General features: G+C 40.7%; 1 protein-coding gene across 1 annotated transcript in view; it reads right to left on the bottom strand.

Moving 5' to 3' along the window:
- The window catches only part of GRIN2A (glutamate ionotropic receptor NMDA type subunit 2A), a 406,311-nt gene that overhangs the window by 45,248 nt on the left and 338,631 nt on the right, over positions 1–22,432 (bottom strand). The window contains 3 exon segments of the mRNA XM_090277023.1: positions 6,294–6,454; positions 15,196–15,425; positions 19,862–19,987. Coding sequence (XP_090133149.1) covers positions 6,294–6,454; positions 15,196–15,425; positions 19,862–19,987 — 517 coding nt within the window.

Here is a 22,432-nt window from a genome sequence, read left to right as displayed (position 1 = left end):
ATGATCAAACCCAAACTCATGTTCCTCTACACCTCTGCTTCTCCTCAACTGCCCTTCTTCTTTCTTGTTCTATCCATGCCAGAACGACCATCTCTCTCAATATTCAACTAATTAACCTCTCAAAGACCATGCACTACCTGTATCTGAGTCACCAGAAGTGCTTTCAAAGACATGGACTCCTGAGCCCCACAGGCTTTCAGGATCTGTGCTCCTGAACATGGGTTCAAGGTTCACCTTTTTTATGAAGACAGTTCTGATGCTTGAAGGTGAATGTGGCCAACCCTCTCTTTTTATTTTTATAGACACTTCATTGAGTACAATTTGAACTTTGAAAAAAAAAAATGCTTATTGGTGAAAAGACAACTTTGCCTTCTAATTCTTCTCTCAAACTATCCAATGTAAAGGAAGCCAAAGACACTTATCTGTTTCCCAACACTGTTGAGCTAGAAATAAAGTCAGATAGAGAACAAAGGTGCTGGAAGGCTAAAGACTGATGCTTCTAAAAGAAATTAGGGATTTTTCAGAAATTTTTATACATATAACTGTACATAAAATCAGTTAAAGTAAAAAATCATCCCACTGTGTCTTGAAACATGAGGCTCCTTAGAGTCCTGGGGATGTTGATAGTTTCATTTAAATCTGGCATAAGTGCTATGCTTGCAGTTTTGCCCACTTGCCAAAACTTCTTGGAGAACATTGGCTCCTGATGACTGAGCATTTGTAAGTCTAAATCTGTCTCTACTCATTTCAGCTTCAGTTCACCCTTCTAGAGCAGATGTTCTAAAACCTGATTAGCACACAGCAGAACCAACTGAAGAGCTTGTGAAAGCATGCAGATTCCCAGGCCCTGCACCCCAAAACTTGATTCTGTTGGCTCAATGAAGTTCAGTATAAACCTTTTTATTAGCACCCCACTGATTCAGACAGACTTAGGCTAGGATTTGAGAAACATCGGTCTAAAAACCTGGGTGCTAAAGAACAGCTCATCCACATTTGGTTCTAGTCCTAAAAAATCCTATTTCTATTAATGTTTGGACATCAAATCTTATTTTCTCACTGATTTACACGATAATTTCTGGATGCTTTATCTCTGCTTATTATAAATTTCAATTAACAATAAAACTGAACAGCTTAGTTTCGAGTTTCTCACTGCCTATGCTCTTCTTAAAGCAATTTTGGATCCCAGAGATAAGCATGTGTTTGATTTAATCTTTCTATGCTGCCTCAATAAAATGTGTTTATTGAGCCCCTTTAGAATAGTACTTCTCAACTCTTAGCACAAATCAAAGTCACCTGGAGCAGGGGCATCGGAAATGCTTGATCAAATGCAGATTTATAGGCTCCATCACTGGAGAGAAGGTTCTGTGTTGGGCCCAAATACTTTCATTTTAACAAGTGATTCAGGTAGGGTTAGTCCACTGACCAGGTTTGGAGATGCCCAGCTTTTGAGCCTTATTCTAAGTCCTTTTGACAAAACTGACAGCTGTTTATATATATAGTATCGTGGTAGACATTTAGACAGACATAAGCGAGCAAGGGCGATAGTCCAGGTACAGAAGGCCCTGGGGTCTAGCAATGGGAAAAACTGGGAAAACAATGACCTCACCCCAGAGTGACCTTTCTTCCTCTAGCATATCGCTGGGCAGTGGGTTAGACCCCCCGACCTTTCTTCCCTAGAGACAATGTCTAGGCCTCAGTAGTATTTCAGCCCCAGACCTAGAAAAGCAGCAAAACCAGACAAGTGAATCCTTGGCTGCCCCAGGACCAGCTATATTGATTAATGATTCCCTGCTCTGATGCCGACCAATCAGTGGAGATCATTACCTTGAAAAGACACACCTGGAAAGCTGGTAAATACTCCCTTGGGACCTCACCTAACCTCTCTGCCCTTAAAAGCTCTTAGGACAGAGGACCAGGGCCAGTGTCCCTCTGGGGGTCATGCCCACGGCTTCCCTGCCTCTCCCCTTCTTCTTCCCCTGCCTCTTTCTCCCAGGCTCCAAGGGCCCTTCTTTTGCCTCTGTTACTTATTTCTTGAGCCCATTTCTTCTACTGTTTACTTCTACCTCTATGACTTTCTAAATAAACTTTCTCTTAATATTTTGAGTCTTGGCTTTAAATTCTTTCCGGTCTAGAACTCAAATACTGAGGTTGCTGAACCAAGGTCCAGTCTGACCCCATGGGTCTAACACCTGATGTCATTCTCGCTGCCACCAACAGTATGTCTGGATTTTGAATTCTGAAAAGTTTTAAAATACATGTTCAGGTGTTCAATACAAATAAAAGAATCTCAAAACTCCTTTTAGAGATCAGAGATTCCAGCCTTTTTATTATTTACAAGGGGAAACTGAAGCTCAGAAAGGTAACACAACTTGTCCAAGGCCACAGCTTGCTTATGATAGAACCAAGACTCAAACCAAGCTAGGCCTCTCATTCAACCATAATCCAAACCCCTCTTGTGTTCCAGACTCTTCCAGGTGGTTACAATCTATGAAGAAGCCTCCCCAACTTACTGACACTGGTGTTTATGCACGTGCCTTCCTAGGCAGCAGATGAATACCACTGAGACTTGTGGGTGAAGGGAAGGGGTGAGACCCAACAGATGAGCTATGTGCTCTGGGTTGCCTAAGTCAAAGCTCACTGGATTTTAGGCTATTAGGGGAATTAGTGATTCAGAGGCACGTGGGAGCACTCATCTCTATCTTCCAGAGGAATGGAACCTTCTAGAGATGCCATATATAGTGAAGGAGGGCAATGGCTATTTTTTAAAGATGTTGGTGTGTCCATGAGGAGTCCATTTTACTATTTTTTATTCCTTAAACAGTATACCCTCATTATCTTTACAAAATTATTTTATAATATATTTTATATTTTAAAATAATGTATTTTATAATTTTTAAAAATCTTAAAAAGGAAACTAGATGTGGGAGGGAAGAAAAAGACCACTAAGTGTGGCAAGGCTGACACCTAAGAAACAGAAGTGGGAGATGAGCAGAGATGACCAGCACAGTTTGTCTGAATTTGTGCCGTTCTGTGGTGGCTGTTTCTAAATGTTGGTTTTCATTGCCATATAAGGAGTTGGAGTCATACCTCACACTCTCTACCTGAAAAAATTCTAAATATTAGAAATGCAACTGAAATAGAAAGAAACGGGAGGTAGTTATTTTGTAACCTCAGAGTGAGGAGGACTTTTAAATTATGACTCAAAATCCAAAAGTCATAAAAAAAGACTGGTAAATGTGACTACCAAAAATAAAAATCTGCATGGAAAAAACATCGTCCTCAAGCTCAAATGACAAACAAAAAACTTAGAAAAACATTTGTGATCACATCACAAATAAACAGCTAATTTCTCTATACACATTTAAAAAAAAATCAACAAACCAATGAAAAAAAATAATAAATGTTGATAAAAAAGATGACAGTTGAAACAAACAAAATCCATATCCATGGCTAAAATTGGAAGGCATAAAAAAATGTACTAAAAATGAACATTCTATAGCTTAGCAACCCCAGTCTTGGGTATATAGCAAGAGAAATGCACTCACTTGTGCAACGAAAGACATGTGTGAGAGAACGCCTTTTAACGTGACACATAATAGCCTCATAAGGGACACCATATAAACGTTCATCAAGACTTGAAGAGACAGATACATTAGTGCTGTATCCCCACAGTGAAATTCTATACAGCAATGAGGATGAGAGAACAGCAATTATATGCAACCATCTCATAAACAAAATGTTGAACCAAAAGAAGACAGATGAAAAAAATATGGTATGCTTTTATTTATATGTTGGAATAGCAGGCAAAGAGAATCTACTTTAGAAGAGAGGACGGTTCATTGAAAATAGTGACTGAAAGAGGCTGTGGGCGGGGAATGTTCTGGCAACTAGTGACATCTTGTTAATTGACCTTGATGACCAGTTTGAACAAAGTCATCAAACAGTACACTCAATATTTACTTATTTTCTTTCTTTCTTTTTTTTTTTAGCTGTATAAAACATTTTGAAAAACCATTGCAAGCCAGAATGAGCAGCGTGTCAATAAGGTTTGGGTAAGGAATAGACTCAACAACTGTCCTGGCCCCTGTCAAGATACTAAAGGTATTCCAGAGACTGAAAGGGCAAACTGCCATCAGCCAAAGCTCCTGGGAAATTATGCAGAGACTTGGATTCAATGGTTTAGAGTAGGTCCCCTCTGCCCCATCAGACACAAAGGAGCACTGAGGCCTTTACAGTGGGCCCACAGAGCAGCTGAGAAGAGGCTGTGGATTCAGGAGAATGCATTGTAGTAACATTTTACCTATCAGGAATTCCTGATGACTGAAAAGTACGTAAGTTAATTTTCTGGATAAGCAAAACTTTCCTCATTAACAACTCCTTTATTTAAAACAGAATCATTTTTAGTGAAACCCTTTCAAAAATGCATTTCACACATCCTTGATATTTTGATAAGTCTACAGAATAGAATTAAACCTTTACACCAAATTACAACACTAACAATTAGGACCTCTCTTTGTGCCAAGCAATTTCAGAAATGCTTTCAAGCACATTTTCTCATGAAACCCCTGTGAATTAGTTCCTAGTATTATTCCCATTATATATATGAGGCTGAGAGCCATTAAAACACTGTCCAAGTTCACACAGCAAGTAACAGCAGGGAAGGAGACAAGTATTCTAGCTTCACAGCCTCACTAACCACTGTGCTGCCTTCTCTTTACAGCTTCAGTTATTTTGCATATATTACCAAAATGCCACAGGTACCCAAGAATATTAGCTGTAACTGTATAGAAATTGAGTTCTCATTGCTTTTCTCTCCATATTGCCTTTCTCCTTTTTTTCAGTGTTATACTGTTTGTTTCCACATAAAACTATATCCAGAAACTCCTACCTAAAAATCAGCTAATAACCTACAGCTTGTGTTTTCACCACTTTAAATAAACGTCTCAATCTCCTTAGATCTTTCTGTTTAAAAGAAAGAAAGAAAGAAAGGAAGGAAGGAAGGAAGGAAGGAAGGAAGGAAGGAAGGAAGAAAGAAAGAAAGAAAGAAAGAAAGAAAGAAAGAAAGAAAGAAAGAAAGAAAGAAAGAAAGAAAGAAAGAAAGAAAGGAGAAAAGAAACAATAGGCCCCAAATGGAGTCACTTATGCTAAGCCCCACATCAGCAAACCAAGACTTAATTGCAGTTTCAGCTTCCCCCCAGGAATATGACCTTTAACCAGTCAATATGGAATTACCTGGTCAGCACCAGTGAGGTAATCTGCTTGACTATCTGCCCCACTCTAGAAGACAGTGAGCTTGCCTGAAATAATCTACTCTGCTAGAAACTTCTTTTCTTGCCCCCTTTTGCCTACAATAGCCTTTTGTTTTGTACAGCTCCTCAGAATTCCTTTTTAGTTGCTAGACAGGATGCTGCCTAATTTATGAATCATCTAATAAAGCCAATTAGATCTTCAAATGAAGAGTGGGGGTTCAGAATGAACCACCCCAATCTGTCCCATTCTGGCATACAGACGATTTTGAGCTGAAAACAATCAAGGCCCAGAAGACTCAGGAAGAAACTTTGTCCTCCCCCCTCCTTAGGGCTCAAAATAATTTAAAATAGAGATCCTGCTATAGGAAGGGAAATATCATCATAGGTAAGTACAGTTTAATATGAACTTGGTGCAGTAGACAAAGAGGAACCTACCAAAGCCCATTTGATCGAAGTCCTTCCTTTCTGTGTTCCCCCTGTTTCAAGATGGCCCAGAAAACATTTGTTTACTAAATTTTAACTTTTGTTCATCCCCTTGTAAATTGCCTTACTTACTTTTCAAGTCCTGGACCCCTACTCCCCAATCCTTAGTCCAGAATGACACATATATTTTTACTTTGCCTCACTGTCTTTAGAATTTTTACGCTTATGTGAATTTCCCATGAACATGTATTAAACTTGGTTTTCTCCTGTTGATCTGCTTTATGTCATTTTACTTGTTCTACCAGCCAGGAGAATTCAGTTGAATTTTGTTTTTTAACATTTCTCTTTGGGTAAAATAGCCAATGGAGTTTGACCAACTTCTTTATCAGTTTAAGAAACCCCACTGGCTCTGCATGTGTCCTGGATGTGCTTTTCCTTAGCACAGCTCAGAAGGAAACCTGTGATGCTCATCAGATTAACAAACCAGCCCTTAAATGGAGTCCATCTTGACTGCACCACTCTCCAGCAGGGGCAGATAAGCACCAAGGCATGCAGAGAGTCATGTTCTGTAAGGTTTATCAGCCGGTAGGTCTGCAGAGAAAAAGAAACCAACATTCTTACCCTGTTTTCAAGCTGACCAAGGCATCCTCTACTCCCTTCTGGTTAAATTTGGTCATGTACTGATGCATGTAGGGGTAGTTATTCCGAATATTTCTTTCAGTACTGCCATTAGGCACCGTGCCAAATCGAAAAGGTGGGGAATAGTCGTGAGGTCTCTGAAACTGGAGAGAGACAGAAACAGAGACAGAGAGACAGAGAGAAAGAGAAAGAAGAAGGAGGAGGAAAAGAAGTCAGCCATCATTTTGCCTTGTGTTAGGAGTTAAACATGCATGCATTAGCACAGCAAAAACACAATCATTTTTGTGCTTCTTAATCACATCTTCCACTGGTCTGTGAGCTCCAGTGTCTTGTTCCATGCTGTTCCCCAGTACGTACTGTCTGGGTATGCTATAGATACTCATTGGACTGAATTTTTTGGTGCCATTATAGACAGTAGCTTAGTGGTAGGCACTGGGGAACAGGCAGAGCTCAGGAAATGCTGGTTGAGCAGGAATGAAGTTATTATTTTAGTTCGGCTAATTTATCCATCTTATGATGAAATCTGTGATCTTCACAAATCACCCCCTTGTCTCAACTCCATTTACAGTGACCTTCACCTCACCCAGAAAATAATGAAGGGAAGCAGAATTTTCCACCCCAAAATATGTTTATTTAACATAAGGATTATTTGGGGGTGGTTATTTTTAAGAAACAGCGGACACAGGAGTAGCTCTGAAAACCAAGTAGAAGTTAACCCTTTTATGAGACATTTACATTTATCAGGAAAATCTCCATTTGTAAGGGCATCTTTTTCTCTGTACCAGGAAGAGGAAGATGACTAAATCTCTAGAAACTCTTACCAATGGAGAAGGCAACTGACTAAAGTCTGCATAACGACCAAACCCTTGTTAACTGTGCTTTTCCTGGTAACCTCCCATAATTGGTTTCCCCTCAACATCTTTTGTCTAAAGCTGAAGATGGTATTTAAGGCAGTCACTTGGGCCATTTAAGGGAGTTAATCAGTTTTCTTGGGTATCTTTCCTGCATATAGCTGTTATTAAATTTGTTTTACTCTTGTTAATCTTTTATTATGGGAGGAGGGTAGTTCTCAGCCTAAAACCTAGAAGGGTAGAAGGAAAATTATTTCTCTCCCCCTATAATGACTATATGTTGCTAATGACTCATCCTCTACCCACTCATTCATCCATACATGCAGTACACTCATTGGAGGCCTAACATACTCCAGGCATAATAGCAGGCTCATGAACATCTGTCGAGCTGATGTCCCTACTAAGCATTAGCTTCCTGGTGGTGTCCATGTTGCGTATGGCCCTCCAGCCTTCATGAAAGGTCACTGTCCATGCTCTACTAGTCTTCCATGATTGGCTGATACTGTCCATTAACAATTTTAGTGTTTTGGGCAACCTAACCAGATTAGGAGTCAAGAAAACTGGGTCTGAATCTCCAAAACACATTGAAAATCTAGAGGCAACACAGGCCAATGGCTACGAGTCCGAGCTTAGGTTCACTGGTTGCAAAAATCAGGTTTTATCACTTACAAACTGTGGGACCTTAGATATGTCACTTCACTACACACTGCCTCCACTTATTTTCCACCTGCAGGTGGAAAACATATCAGTGGGGTCAATGGGAAGATCTAAAATTATAACATTTTTCAAGTAATTAGAATAATGCCTGAAATAGAGTAAGCACTCAAAAATAAAACTATTATTATTTTTCATTTTTATTGTCATTATGGCCAAAAAAAAAAAAAAAAAAAAGAATCTGGGCCTCCATTTTCTATGAACTATATAATTCTGAAACTAGAAAGTGATGAAAATAAGACCATAAGCTAAGGTCTGAGTTCCATTGTTCCTCAGAGCTTGTATTAGTTAGCCCCCCTCTTAGAGGCAAGGACCTTGAGACCCAGAGAAGGAAAGAATCCTCAGCATTTCCATGGTGGAAGCAGGACTAGACTGCACAGGTCTCTCAGACTTCCAGGCCAGCATGTCCTCCACAGAACAGAGAACTGCCAGAGAAAGCATGCAAATTTACCAAGAGTCAGACCAATCAGAAACACTATTCTTTTCTCCAGACTTCATTTCACTGTAAACTAAAATTTCCAGTTGAAAACTATTTCCCCTAAATTAGGCATGCTGCTGCCTAATAAACTGCCACAATAGCATTGGAGGAAAGTGGCCATACATTGTCCAAAGGAGATCCTCTTGCTGGGAGCCTTGGCTAGGAGTGTGTGGGTCAATAGCAGCTCCTCAACTCATCACTGAAAGAGTAGGAGGCCCCGAGTCCAGGCTCATCCACATGGCAGCTGACTCCTCTGGGGGACAGAAGCAATCTCTCTGTTCATAAATCTACATGTTGTAGCAGCCTGTCCCAATCTCCAGAGATATCCAGTGACAGCCATTTTGACTAACTGCCGTCCACTTCACTCCCCATCTGTTGCAGAGGAGCCGAGTATGTCCTTTAGATTCCCTTTCTTTCCTGCCTCTGGTTTGCACAGCGACAGGCAGATAATCAACCTCTGTGTTGAATTTCCATAATCCTCTGGCCTTGATTGTACCATCACCCACTCAAGAGCCAACCCAGCACCAAGATCCAGGAACCTTTTCCACTAGACTAAAGGCTGTCAAACTTTTTACAGTATGGCTCACAATACTGTAATGGGGAAGGGGTGATCTCCAAAATACCCACAGCTTCTGGTTTTGGAAAGGAGATAATATAGCTTTTAAGGTACTTTGCATATCTATGGCAAGTTGGTAGCTAGATAATAGCTGGACTACTACCCAGGTAAAATGCTGGTAAAGGGGCAGATGATATGGTTTGAGATACTTTGCATATCAATGACAAGGAGATAGCCCCAGCTTTTCTTAAAGGGAAACTGTGCTGGGTGTGGCTTAAGACACTTTTCATAACAATGAAGTATGGTGCTCCAGGTCAGCATTTAAATTAGGATGGCCAGCCATGAGAGAGGGAATGCCATTTGAAAGGATGTAGAAGGGCCATGCTGTTTGCCACGAGAAGAAGCACAATGGAAGGAGCATGTTAGAGGAGAACGATGGATCAGCAGGTTGTAGCAACCATGTGGGAAGCGGGAAGCAGCTATGCAGTTTGTGGTCAGGATCCGGCCATGTGGCCTGGGCTAGTGGGAAAGCAGGCACGCTGCTGCTGTGATCGTGCCTGCTCCAGCTGACTCTGAAGCTACCAAGGACTCTGCCTTGCAGACCCGGACTCTATCTGGACTCTTGGAACTCAGGACATGTGGAAAGGACACTGTCTTAGGACTTGTGCCTTTCCTGGACTTCACCATGATCCAGTGTAACACGGCACATGCTTTCCTGGACTGTTATATGGAGGCTGAGGACAACGTACCCCAGATCCTGAAGGAGAGAGCTGAAAATAAGGAATGGGGAGCTATTGGGCTTGGTTTTGGTTTATAGCCTTTTGGAGAACAAGGGAAGTGCTAGGTCTCAGAGGAAAACAGGACTCTGAGCAGGAGTGCTCACAGCCCCTCAAGGTTGGAATATTGTAAATATTCCTCTGGCCTTGATTGTACCATCACCCACTCAAGAGCCAGCGCAGCACCAAGATCCAGGAACCTTTTCCACTAGACTAAAGGCTGTCAAACTTTTTACAGTACGGCTCACAATACTGTAATGGGGAAGGGGTGATCTCCAAAATACCCACAGCTTCTGGTTTTGGGAAGGAGATAATATAGCTTTTAAGGTACTTTGCATATCTATGGCAAGTTGGTATAATATAATAATGACCTATTTTTCTCAACACTAATTGTTGGGTCATGCACCAAAGTGACATATGAATGAGCCTGCTTTGCTCAGTAAAAATACATTTTCCACGGCCACCGTGTACACGCACACACACACACACACACACACACGACACTTCACAGTACTCACTCTTTCTATAGGTGATACACTCAATGGCATCCTTTATGTTCTACTTTTTGAATGGTCACAACCCTTGAATTAATTTCATGGCTCACTAATGAGTCATCATATGTAGTGTGAAAAACAGGGGCAAACATGACTCATCTCCTGAGTCCCAGGCCCTCGCATCAAGGACATGCTTTGTGTTGCAGGAATGATTTCCCTGGAAATCTTCTCCCTGAGAGTTCCGAGGGCAAGCAGGAAGCAACAAATGTGGGCTTTAGCAAAGGAAGGGGTGGTGCAGAGGTTTTCACTGCCCGTGGGGCAAGAGAGCCATCTAATCACAGGGCCCAGAGTCAGTGGAACTCCTCACGGCTTTTCTTTTCCAAGGCTGCCCTCACTGCTCACGCTCACCGGCTTCACCTCAATTTGGGCTTAGAGTATTCACTACCCAGCTGCCACTTAGGAACGCAGTCATTTTGGGCAGTTGCTTAAGTTCTCCAAATCTCAGTTCCTCTGTCTGTAAATTGGGGGTTGCCTTTGCAAGTAATCACAAAGTTCTTGAAAGACTTCCTGGCATCTGCATGTTTGATATACATCACCTCGTCACCTGTTGTTGACCAGAGTGACTTCAGCCAAATAAGGAGTCCAGTTTCCCTCCAATGTGGAGAACAGAGGATTAGAGGGTTATATTCCAATTTGTTTCCTATCCAATATGTGGCCAGGTCTGAAAGTCATCCAAGTGAATAAGACATGGCAAGCACTTTATGATGGAGGAAGGAAAGATGCAATTCTGGGAAATAAATTGTTTTGGAAAAAATGGGGCCATTGACCAGGGCATTTCTTTCTTCCTCTTATGAATCAAAGCTACACATTTATTAAAAATATCTGTCTTCCGTGGCTGTAAATTAGGAACACTGGCAACCAGAGCTCCTATTTGTAGTACAGTCTTCTCCCGCTAGTGAAGCTCCTCGGGCTTCCTAATGTCAGCATCAGACACCTGCGGCTCTTCAAGGGGAGGGGAGGCTCAGAGGCTTCCATTGGATCGTGAGTCTGGGGCGCCAGGACCTCCAGCCGTATAACTGCAGCGCCCAGAGACAGCCCAACTCCACAGGAACCAGGAGTGGTTAGTTCCCTCAATTGCCTCCATTGCCCTCACCAAAGCCAAACTCAGTGCAATATCACTTTAGAACCCAGAAGTGAGGAACAGTTTGAATCAGGAAGGGATGATGATAATGAGGAGAAGGGAGATGAAGAGAAGGGTAGGGAAGAAGCAATAGATTATTTCTAATCCTCATATCAACCTTGCCAGAAGGGTATTAATACCCTTTCCCCTTTATAGGAAACTAAGCCTTGAGGATACTGACATACTAAAGGTCATATAACCATTGTATGGCAAGGTCAGGATTTGAACCCAGGTCCATTTGATCCCAAATAGGACATTGCTTTTCCCACTATATTAATCTGTTTCCCAGGGATGGGTTTTCCCTACCATAGTGATTCCTAGCATTTTGGATTTCCAACTTTCCTTTAATAAATCCCAGGGGAGCATCTACCAATGAATTTACCCTGTTGTAATTTAAACCAAGCTCCAAAGGCACTTTTTCACAGCAAGCATTAATACAGCAAATGTTACACATGTAATCATGATTTAAAAAATAAAGAAAACCCACTTGTGTACAGTATTAAAATAAATTGATTCAATATAGACTTTTATTGTGCAAACGTTCTTGGTATATCTGCTATTAATCATCTGGGAGCATTTAGCTTACTCCAAGAATTTTGTTGTTTATCTAATTGTATCAAAAATTTAATTAAAAGAGCTATCTGGTTGCCGCTAATGCTCTGAATTTGGAAACTGAGCTGTATCCCATGAGGATGTAGTATCTGTTACTAGGTGTTTCCAAATCAGAGAAGGTCAGTCAAATTATTAGTGGTTTTAATTAGTTTTCCCACAAGCGGCCATATTATTTAGAACCAAAACTGTGTAGCAAGGGATTTTCCCCCTAGCCTTTGAAAATAGCAACAAAAAAGCAGAATAGGCTGCCAATGATTTTCTGGAAAAATCCTCACATCCAGGACATGGCTCCCCAGTGCTTCTACTGCACTTCCCATCACTTCTAGAAACTGTACTTTGCTCCCACAATGTGATAGAATTGTCGTGTCACAGGGCTTTGTGTCTGTCTGTAGGGGACTTAGAGGCTACAAGGCACATTCATTTTTGCAGCCTCCTTTCATCCTAGCACAACTATGACTCCCAAATTTACAGAGAGGAGTAAGAAGACACGGACAGGTTACATGGTTGTGAAAGCAGCACAGAGCCTGTATGTGGCAGAGAGGAAACAGGAATCAGCTTTCCCAGCTCTGAGTGCAGGGTTTTTCTGCTGCCTCACAGGTGCTGTGTGATCTAGGTGGAGCTTGGCCAGAAGTTGACTCTGAGTCAAGGAACGGGGTGAATATGATTTATTAAGGAAGGGTTCCAGGACAAACAAGAAGGGAGTGGGGGAAGAAGGTCAGGGAAGCCAATCAAGGGTATCATTTGAGGCAAAGTCTCAGCCTCAGTCTGATCTAGCAGAGAGCTCTGGAGAGTAAACTAAACTGGTCCTGAGTTTGTGCTGCCTGGAAACAACAGAGCAACTGGGCTTGTGTACTCTCACACTGGTTAATGGCTGGTTACAAGCAACTGAAAAGACTGGGGAACTTAAGTTCCCAGGCATTTACAGTTCTTGAGGCCAGAGGTAATGATCCTTTGAAGATCCCTTGTCTGAGCCTTTATCAGCCAAGGTGGAGCTGGCACACAGAGCTGGAACAAGGATCTCAGGACACCCAGGTAGGGTGCCGACAGTGTCCACATGCCATGATTGCTTTTTTAAGTCAGCAAGTATGACCTGAGCGCTCACTAAGTGCCAGACAACTCTTTCATATGCACTCTCCTGACATCTCCTTTCCTAAGTCAATTTTTAATTTTAATTGGATTGGGGTGATATTGGTTAATAAAACTATATAAGTTTTAGGTGTACAGTTTTATAATACATCATCTGTATACTGCATTGTGTGTTCACTACCCCAAGTCAAGTCTCCTTCTATCACCATTTATCCCCCTTCTTTCCCTTCTTCTGTTCTTCTATCTCTATCATTCCCCTTTCCTTCTGGTAATCACCATACTGTTGTCTGTGTCTATGAGTTTTGGTTTTTTTGCTTAATCCCTTCACCTTTTTCACCCAGCCACCCCGACCTCTCTCCCCTCTGACAGCCATTAGTCTATTCTCTATTAGTCTATTTCTATTTTGTTTGTTAGTTTATTTTGTTCATTAGATTCCACATATGAGTGAAATCAGTCTTTCTCTGACTGGCTTATTTCACTCAGCATAATGCTCTCCAGGTCCATCCATGCTGTTCCTAAAAGGTGAGGTTTCCCTCTATTTTATGGCTGAGTAGTATTCCATTGTGTAAATGTACCACAGATTTTTTTATCCACTCAACTACTGAGCACTTGAGCTCCCGAGTCAATTTTAATCTCATCAGTCTTATCTCCTTTATAACACTTTTTCCTGCCTGGAATTTTCTTCTCTGTTTACATTTATTTGTTTGTTGTTTATTTCTTTCTACTGGAATTTAAGTTTCATGGGAGCACCAGCTCAGGCTGCCAGGCTTACTACAGTGGCCAGGAAGGCATCCCCAAGAGGCGGTAGTTTCTCTAAGGCCTGAAAGTCAAGGGGGAGCCAGCCATGAGAGTGGGAAGAACACTAGAGGCAGAGGACACTGAGTGCAAGGGCACTGTGTTGGAAATAAAAATAAACTTGGAGTTTTTAAGGAATACGGAGAGGCTTTAGTGAGGGAGAAGGAGGGGATATGTGTAGCAGGCCACAATATAAAGGGCTTTGTCACCATGGTATGTAGGAAGCCATCAGAGAGAGTCCAACCATTCCCAAGGGTGATGGCAATTTTGTGAAGGTGACTCCCCCCGACCCCTCAGCATCTCTTTGATGACAGGTTTCTCTGTACCTCTTTTAACCACAGGCAGATAACATGGATAAGCTGCTGGGCTTTTCATGGACTGATTTTCTATTCAGCAGTTTATTGATGAATGCCAAAAGTATATATGCAGACTTATGTCAACAAGACATGATAGTACAATTTTATAAAGAGAAACAAATTATCCACACATAAGACAGAAAATCTTTGCAGCGGCGCAATCTCCATACTGCTGAACATAGCAAGACAGGATTTATTTTCTGAACCTAGAATTTCAATAGCAGGATGCACCCAGTTTACCTCCTTTCTTCCTCTGTGTGCATTTCTGAATAGCTGCTCATAGCCCACAACCCTCCTTACTTTTCAGGGGAGAATGAGAGCAGGTGTTACCACTCCAATCTTACTGAAGCAAGCACAGCACCATGAGGGAGGGTTGGAAGTGTGTCTGAATGAGGGGAACTGTTGAGAAATGAAAAACTATGCTCCCTTCATGTCCCTTGAAGACATTTCAGGTGAGTTGGGTCTGCTGATAATGGAGCTGATCAGTCACATAGTAAAAAGGTGTTGTCAGCTTTCTCTCTTTAATAGACTCCTCCAAGATCACAGAATCAGGAGGTACCTACAGCCTAGAGAACCCCACTTCCCCCCCCAGTTTCTCTTTGTCGAGGCTACTGGATCTTCCTCGACATCACACTCTCCTTGAAAGGATGAGCTCCAGCCCGAGCTAGAACATGCCCTGAGTCACAGAGCCTCGTCATTGGCAAGATCATATAAATATGCAAGATCATATAAATATAAGCAATGACCACATGGGGAAACAGCTGCCAAGTTAGATCTGGAATCTTACAGACCTGGAAGACCTAAGCTTATGGTTCTGTTCCTAAAATTTTGAGAACTATGCCAATTTAAGTTGAGAGAAAGACAATGCTTTGGCTTTGTGCTTTCGAGTGCATGGGTTTGGATGATAGAGCCTGAATGGCTCCCTTCCAAGAGAAGAGCATTTACAATCAACCCCTCAGGCAGAGATGAAAGCAAGGTGACCTTACCTTTTTGTCACTGAGGCCAGTCACTTGGTCTACAAACTCCTCCTGAATCATGAAAGCAGCCAGATTGGCTGTGTAGCTGGCCAGGAATATGACGGCAAAGAAGGCCCACACGGACACCATGATCTTGCTGGTGGTGCCCTTAGGATTCTGGACAGGCACAGAGTTGTTGAACACCAGGCCCCAGAGGAGCCATATAGCCTTCCCAATCGTAAAAGAAGGCCCGTGGGGTGCTGCAAATGACAGAAGGGATATTCTTAGCATTTTCTCAGTGTTGACTAACTATGTGATGGCCATTGGTCACATTGAAAGTTGCTAGAAGATGGAATTACATCACAGGTGTAGCCAGCCCTTCATTGCCCCAGAACCACAACCACAATATCTCCTCCTTATTTTCTTTACAAATTAGCATTCATCCCACAGTTCAGTCTGGCTGGATTTTTGCCATGTTTCTTGAAAGAAGAAAAAACAAGAAAGGAAGAAAAAATGATTATGCAATATATGGGTTTGAACAAGAAGTAGTGTTCTGACCTATTTTAATTTTGGATTTGCCTGCCATTTGGGGGGTGGGGGCGAATCTCCTCAATAAACATAAAGAAAGCTTTACGGAAACGTGTGCTATCATGTAAAAACCGTGCAATTCAGTGGGACTGGTGTCTGGTATTCTAATCCCATTGTCCCTAGCATTTGCTCCTATTCAAACTCAGATGTTAAGTGTTCACAATATAAGAATTAAATCCAACTAAAACTCTCTCCAAATGGGAGCATTAAGGAACAGAACAATAGAGCTTAATTCTTCAAACACTTCACAGATGGAAGACAGTTGGTTTCAGGGTCATGGAAAACGAACTGTGATATTACGGCACTTTCCCCGCCTCAGTGTACCCTTGCAACAACTTTGTGTCCCTCTTAAGATTCTTAAATGTTCCTTTGCAACAGATTTAACTTAAGAACTAGAACAATATGGCAAAATTTATTGGGGTGGGGAGTATGCAGGACATAAAAAGCACTCATTAGGTCTTGCAGGTCTATTGGGTTGGCCAAAAAGCCTATTTAGTTATTTTCTTTTTTCATAAAATAAAAGACACATTTTTAATTTTCACCAATAACTTCATTGATTCAGATATTTTGAGTATGTTGGCTATCTCCCGCTATTGGCTTCTAGTGGGTAGAGGGCAGGGGTGCTGCTAAACATCTTCCAGTGCATATGGCAGCCCCACAGCAAAGAATTATTTGACTTCAATGTCAGTAGTACCAAGAAACTTCACAAACCACTTTTGACACATTCGATTAGTCACAGTACCCTCTCCATACACTGCACAAATCTTTTTGTTGCGTTTCAATTGTGTTTTTACCTTTCTTGAACTAATAAAGCATAATATGCTAAAAATGTTGCTTATTTTCTTCAATCTTCAATATTAAAATTGCCACACAAAAATTCACCAATTTTGATAAGATTTTTTAAATGCACACTGATATGACAGCTGTCACAATGCAACCTAACAAAATTTTTTCTACTGAAGTTAAAGACAACGAAGCACTACTAGAGCCATTGTACGGAAAACACTAAACAAACTTTTTGGCCAACCCAATATTTCCCACAAGGGAAAAAAATAAATGCATGCCCTCATTTCATTGTAAAAAAAGGCCTTCCTTTAACAGAAGGTTAATTTTCATTTTAGTAAATAAATATGTAAAAAAATGATCTGCTCAGACTTCAGTCGAAAATGCCAGCAGAGTAGGCAATAAATAAAGTGGCAGAAGTGAATTTAGACTGATGGATGTTCTGGGCAGAGAGCCTAGGAGAAGCACGCTTTCCACACACTGGAGGTCAAACTCAGGCTACAGCAATACTTATAATATCCATACACGACATAAAAGCAAAGGCAATCAATTTTATTCTATTCAACTTAAAGCTCTCCTGTTTCTCTTTGTCCAGTTTTATGATCTTCTGGGCTTATTCCCAAGGGGCTGAGAACTCTTAAAAAAATAATTAGAGTCAATCCACTTAACTTCATGAACTACTTCATTTTATTAAGAGTGCATGTTGATCAGAAGTGACAGCTATCTGGGAAGCAGAAATCAGCAGTTGCAAGGGATCTTTCCAAGACGTTTGGGAATTCCTGATTCATGAATACTGCTACCAGGCCATATACTTTCCCCTATAAAACGCAGTGAAATGGAAATGAAAACCATTTTGCACAAAGAAACAAGTAGCTGTCATTTCCTGAGAGTTTCCACATGTGGTTGAGCAGGAAATAGAAAGCCTTATTTTACAGTAATCTTCTAGTGTGTGCTTCAGCCAAAGGAAAAATTATTGCACATGATGGGCTCTGGAAAACTTTTTATTCTCCAAGATATATCTCAAATTTATCCACTTATCTCCATCTCCGTTACCCCACCTAAGTCTCTTGGAGAACTATAAAACCTTCCTGACTGATCTCCTCCTTCCAATGCTGCCTGCCACCCTCTTCACTGTCCTGATATAATAGCTCCAGTGACCTTCCACGCTGGCCATGTTTCATCCCTTTCTCCCCGCACTCCCCCTGCCCCCCATTGTATATTGAAGAAAACCTGAAATACTTACCACTGTCAATAGCCTGTCCTTCTGACTTCACCTTATACCACTGTGCATCTCTCTCACTCACATCTTCTCTGTTTCTTAAGCATGTCAAGATTTATTTCATGCTAAAGCCTTTGTATTTACTGTTCCCTCTGCATGGAATGTTTTTCCCTCTGTTTTTCTCATGACTGAATTCTTCTCATTTTTTAAGTGTCAGCTCAAATGCCATCTCTTCCAAAAGTTCTTCCCAGCTTGACCATATTACTTAAGTAGCATCTCCATGCCGTTACTTCACTTTATTTTTTTTCCTTCTTGAGATTTTCTACAATCAGTGATTATTATGTGTTTACATGTTATCTACACAACTAAATTCTCAGTTCCCATAGGGTCAGGAAGTTTCTAGTCAATTTACCACATTACTCCCCTGTACCAGCACAATGCCTGGCATGTAGTATCCACTCACCCAATCGTCGTCGGCAGCCGTCCGTCTCGAGAGACGATGGTGTAGCTTCTTAAGAGTCTATCTGCACCTCCGAGAATGGCTGTGCAGTCCGACTCAGGAGTGACACAGTATCTGTCTCCTCCCGTGTTGAATCGACATCTTGCGATGACGCTGAAGCTACAGAGCCTGGGCAGGGTGATATGGAGGGTCTGCTGTTGCCCATGCAGCAGACCCCCCCTCTCTTCGCAGCTGAAGGGTCCAAGGGAAAGACGGAGTCGATACAGCTTGGGTTCAGGCGCGCCGCAGGAGTTGCCGGTGTTGACTACAACGTCAAACTGCCTTAGGGACTCCGGCTCCGGATTTTCTGTCGGGGTTTACTCCCTTAGCCTTTCCCCTGAAGAGGTATGCCGCAAGGCAGCGGAGGTTTTTTGGAGTCAGAGTTTTCCTTCTCTGATGTACCCTGACTGGAAGATCGAACCAGCGACACTTAGCTCGCAGGCCGACGCTCAATCCACTGAGCTAAACCAGCCAGGGCAGACCACTCACCCAATAGTCATCAAATAAATGCACAAATTCATAAAGAGCACAAACTCTGATTCTGCAAGTGTAAAGACCCACTCTGTTGATCACAAACTTAAAATTGTCTCAGGTTCCACTCTGCTGGAGAGCTCCTTACTGGTTTGTTGTATCACCTTTTAGTGAAAGTCGGACAGTTCTCTTGTTTAAACACAACATGAATTTTTATGGCATTTTTACTATATTTGGCATTTGGAGATAGTTTATGTAGTAATCACCACTTTTCAATGGTGAAGAAGTAGAGGATTATAATAAAACTAAGTTCCTAATAGATTCCCATGACCTGCTGGGTGTTTCCAACATTGGATCGTCCAAGTGAAAAGAATATGTGGCAAATTAAAGAGTCTTGTTTTTGAGTAACTGTACCTTGAAGATTTGCTGTCTTCTACAATCTCAAGTAATTTTTAAGGAGAGAGATTTGGTCCTGGCACCCTTCTGATATAGCATTCACTTAGAATTTATGGTGCAATAAGGAAAATTCACTCAAAATGATGTAATGTGTTTATGTACTTGACATGAATATTGGCTTGCACAGGAACCTCTTAATAAGTTATAGCCAACGAATGCCTCCCAATTTAATTTTCTATCTATGATTGCCACTTTATCAAATACTAAGGTCAGGCACTGTCAAGAGGAAAATATAACTTTAGGGGAACATACCATTTTATAATTATATTTATTGTCAAATGAATGCAATTATGAATCAGTGCTTTTTTAAACTAGATTCCATAAAGCCATCTTACACAGACTAAAGTTGACACTCACTATAATTTTAAGACTCCTTTTGACACAGATAATTTAAATTAATTGCTAGAAAAACTTCTTCAAATCTTCTTTCTTAACAAATTGAATATCAGTAGTTTTTACCTAACAACTATGAACGCCACATTATAACAAGATGAAATGTTTCATTTTGTTTTATCCCTATTATTCAGATCAAGTGAATTGTAAGTAATAACAATGACCAGAACCATTTGTAAATGGTTCAGCAAGGCAAATAGAGGATAATGTGTTCCAAATCTGAAATGTTAACTGAGAGTAAATGAAATAGCACCAATGTTGAATCATGTTTATGAAGGCATTCTCACCTTTCCCTTTGGCTAGGTTTCTGTTGTAGCCAACAGGACTGAAGTATTCAAAGACAAAAACAGCTATGGCAGACACGATGAGCAGCATCACAAACATCATCACCCAGACAGAGGCGCTGAATGGTTCTGCAGAGAAACGCACCAGAGGGATGAAGATATGGTTAGTTCACTCTTCCTCACAACCAGGGACAGCAGGAATCTCAGAGGTCCATTGGCAGGCTCACCGAGAAACTTTCTCTAGTGTGAATCTGATCATTCAAAAGAAGCTAGTCATTGTTTATTCATATGTTTAAACCATTCTTTATTCTAAAAAATATTTGTAGTACTTTAGAAGACTGCACAGGATAGAATAAAAATAGAGAAGAGCATATTACATTTTACAAATCAGGTCAAGGGTAATAAAAACAAAATAGAATGGTCATACCAGGGAAGGAAGATAGAATGCAAATAAAGAGGCCACAGGGTTCTATATAGCCATAGAATCATCCAGCGAACCAAAGCTGGAGAGAAACAAGGCTAGACTCAAATAGGCAACTGTCAGCCTCCTGCCAATCAGCATGGGTTTTATTGTTGTTTTCATTCTTATTTTTATATGCCGAGGGATGGTGTGCAGGAAATTTCAGAAATAAAGGAGAGTTATGGCCTGTTAGAAATGGATCATAATTCATGGGGTTGATAGGAATATTGGAAAGTCATGTCTGCCACCACTGCCAACACACTTTCCATCTTACTTTCTGCTTCAGATAGATGAGATCTATACAATTTTAGAATCTTGATGTTGGTAACGGGCTTAAATACAATTGAAAAGTCATTTGAGAACATTTCTATAATAATTCAATAAAAAAGCATTGCTTAAAAAGCAGAGGGAATGAAGTACTACGTGGATAGATGATTATTTCCCCTAAAAGTAGTTTCCATCAGTTCATTTTCACATGGAGGTCACAAGAGGGCAGACTAAGTCACGAGGTTCTAAATCTCAGAACACTCTGAAAAGGTAAGAGATATTATAGAAAATAACAACATTTCTATTAAATCTGATTGAGGATATGAAAACAAGCTGAGTGGAGCCATTTTATCTGTGTATGACACAGATTTGCTAGAAAATCAAGAGAGACTAAATTTTTAAATGAATGTACAGGGTGGGGCCAAAGTAGGTTTACAAGTCATTCATATGAAAAATACAATAATTAATAAATAATAATACAAGAATAATAAAGAATAATACAAGAATAAATTGTGCACTCAGAATTATAAACCTACTTTTGGCCCACCCTGTATCTGCACCCGAATGCATCATTGAAAAGAAACTGGCCTTGGAAACCAATGAGCTTATAATCCTTTTTATTATAAGCAAACATTTTCTGAGAGTAAAATGAAAGAAGCCCGATAATACCTCATGAACAGTAGACATTTTATTATTGTTAAATTGTTTTACTGATGGAGCTAGTAGTAATTATAAAGAACAAGGCTGATAGCGATCCACCTTATTAAAGTCTGTGACTACCTAGTACAGCTAGAGGTCATCACAAATTCCCATTTAATGGACTTAAGATATAACAAGAAAGTAATATGTCTGAAGCTTAAACTGTATTGGATAATTTTAAAACTGGAAGGAACATTTTGCTATGCAGTTTTGACAGTGCAAATATGTTAAAAACCAACAGGTAACAACACAAATAACTAATGCAAAATGAGCTTGAAGAAATCAACAAGACAACTGAAATTTATCTTAGCTAAATTTAGCTTGAGTAATAAACAATATTATGTCCCTGGAATCATAGCAATTTGGTAATGAGGTGTATCCTAAAAGGAGGAGAAATAAATGAGTAGTCAAGATATTAAAAATTACTTAATATTCAAGAATAGAGATGTTAAATTAATTCTCCAAGTCAGGTATATTAATGGCAAAGTGTGTATTACCAGAGAAGGATCATTGTGATGAGCAAATGAACAAATACATGGGAAATATTTGGTAGCATGCACTGCACACTGTATGCACAAAACAAATTGAATGAAATAGCTGTTTGGTTCTACAGTTACTGGTGGCAGGGGATGCTGTTCAGGGTCCTGAAAAAGGCATCCTTGTTTTTAAAACATGCACACTTATTTCTCTGATAACTTCCTTTTCTCTGCAGGTTGTGAGAAAACATTATAAAAATATTAGGGAAAATCCTTACTGAATTCTTCTACTCACATGTCAGAATCTGTAAACCTGAAGTGGGCTTCATTTGGCAGTTGATTCATCCTAGTCACTAACTGGTCAGACAATTAGATGGACGCTCAGCAAGTAAGTGATGCCAGATGATTTCTGTCTAGAAAGGGACAACACCTGTCTCTGGACCTATGAGCACGACACAGAGCTAAAAGGGCTCTGCTGTAGTATTCCGATTTTAATAAGTTTAAGTTAGGTACCTATTAGTGCCCTGAAGGTTTGCTATTGTCAGACGCTATACTACTTGCGCACCCCCCCACACGCACACACACAACAAAGAAAAGCATTAGAACAACGGTGAAGCACTATCTATAATGGCTAAGGAGTCACCCAGAAATATATTTAGATAGTTCTGGATT

This window comes from Furipterus horrens, unplaced genomic scaffold (assembly GCF_987537825.1).
Source record: "Furipterus horrens unplaced genomic scaffold, mFurHor1.1.pri manual_scaffold_5, whole genome shotgun sequence".
Classification (NCBI taxonomy): domain Eukaryota; kingdom Metazoa; phylum Chordata; class Mammalia; order Chiroptera; family Furipteridae; genus Furipterus; species Furipterus horrens.
This window is presented reverse-complemented; position numbering and strand designations above follow the sequence as displayed.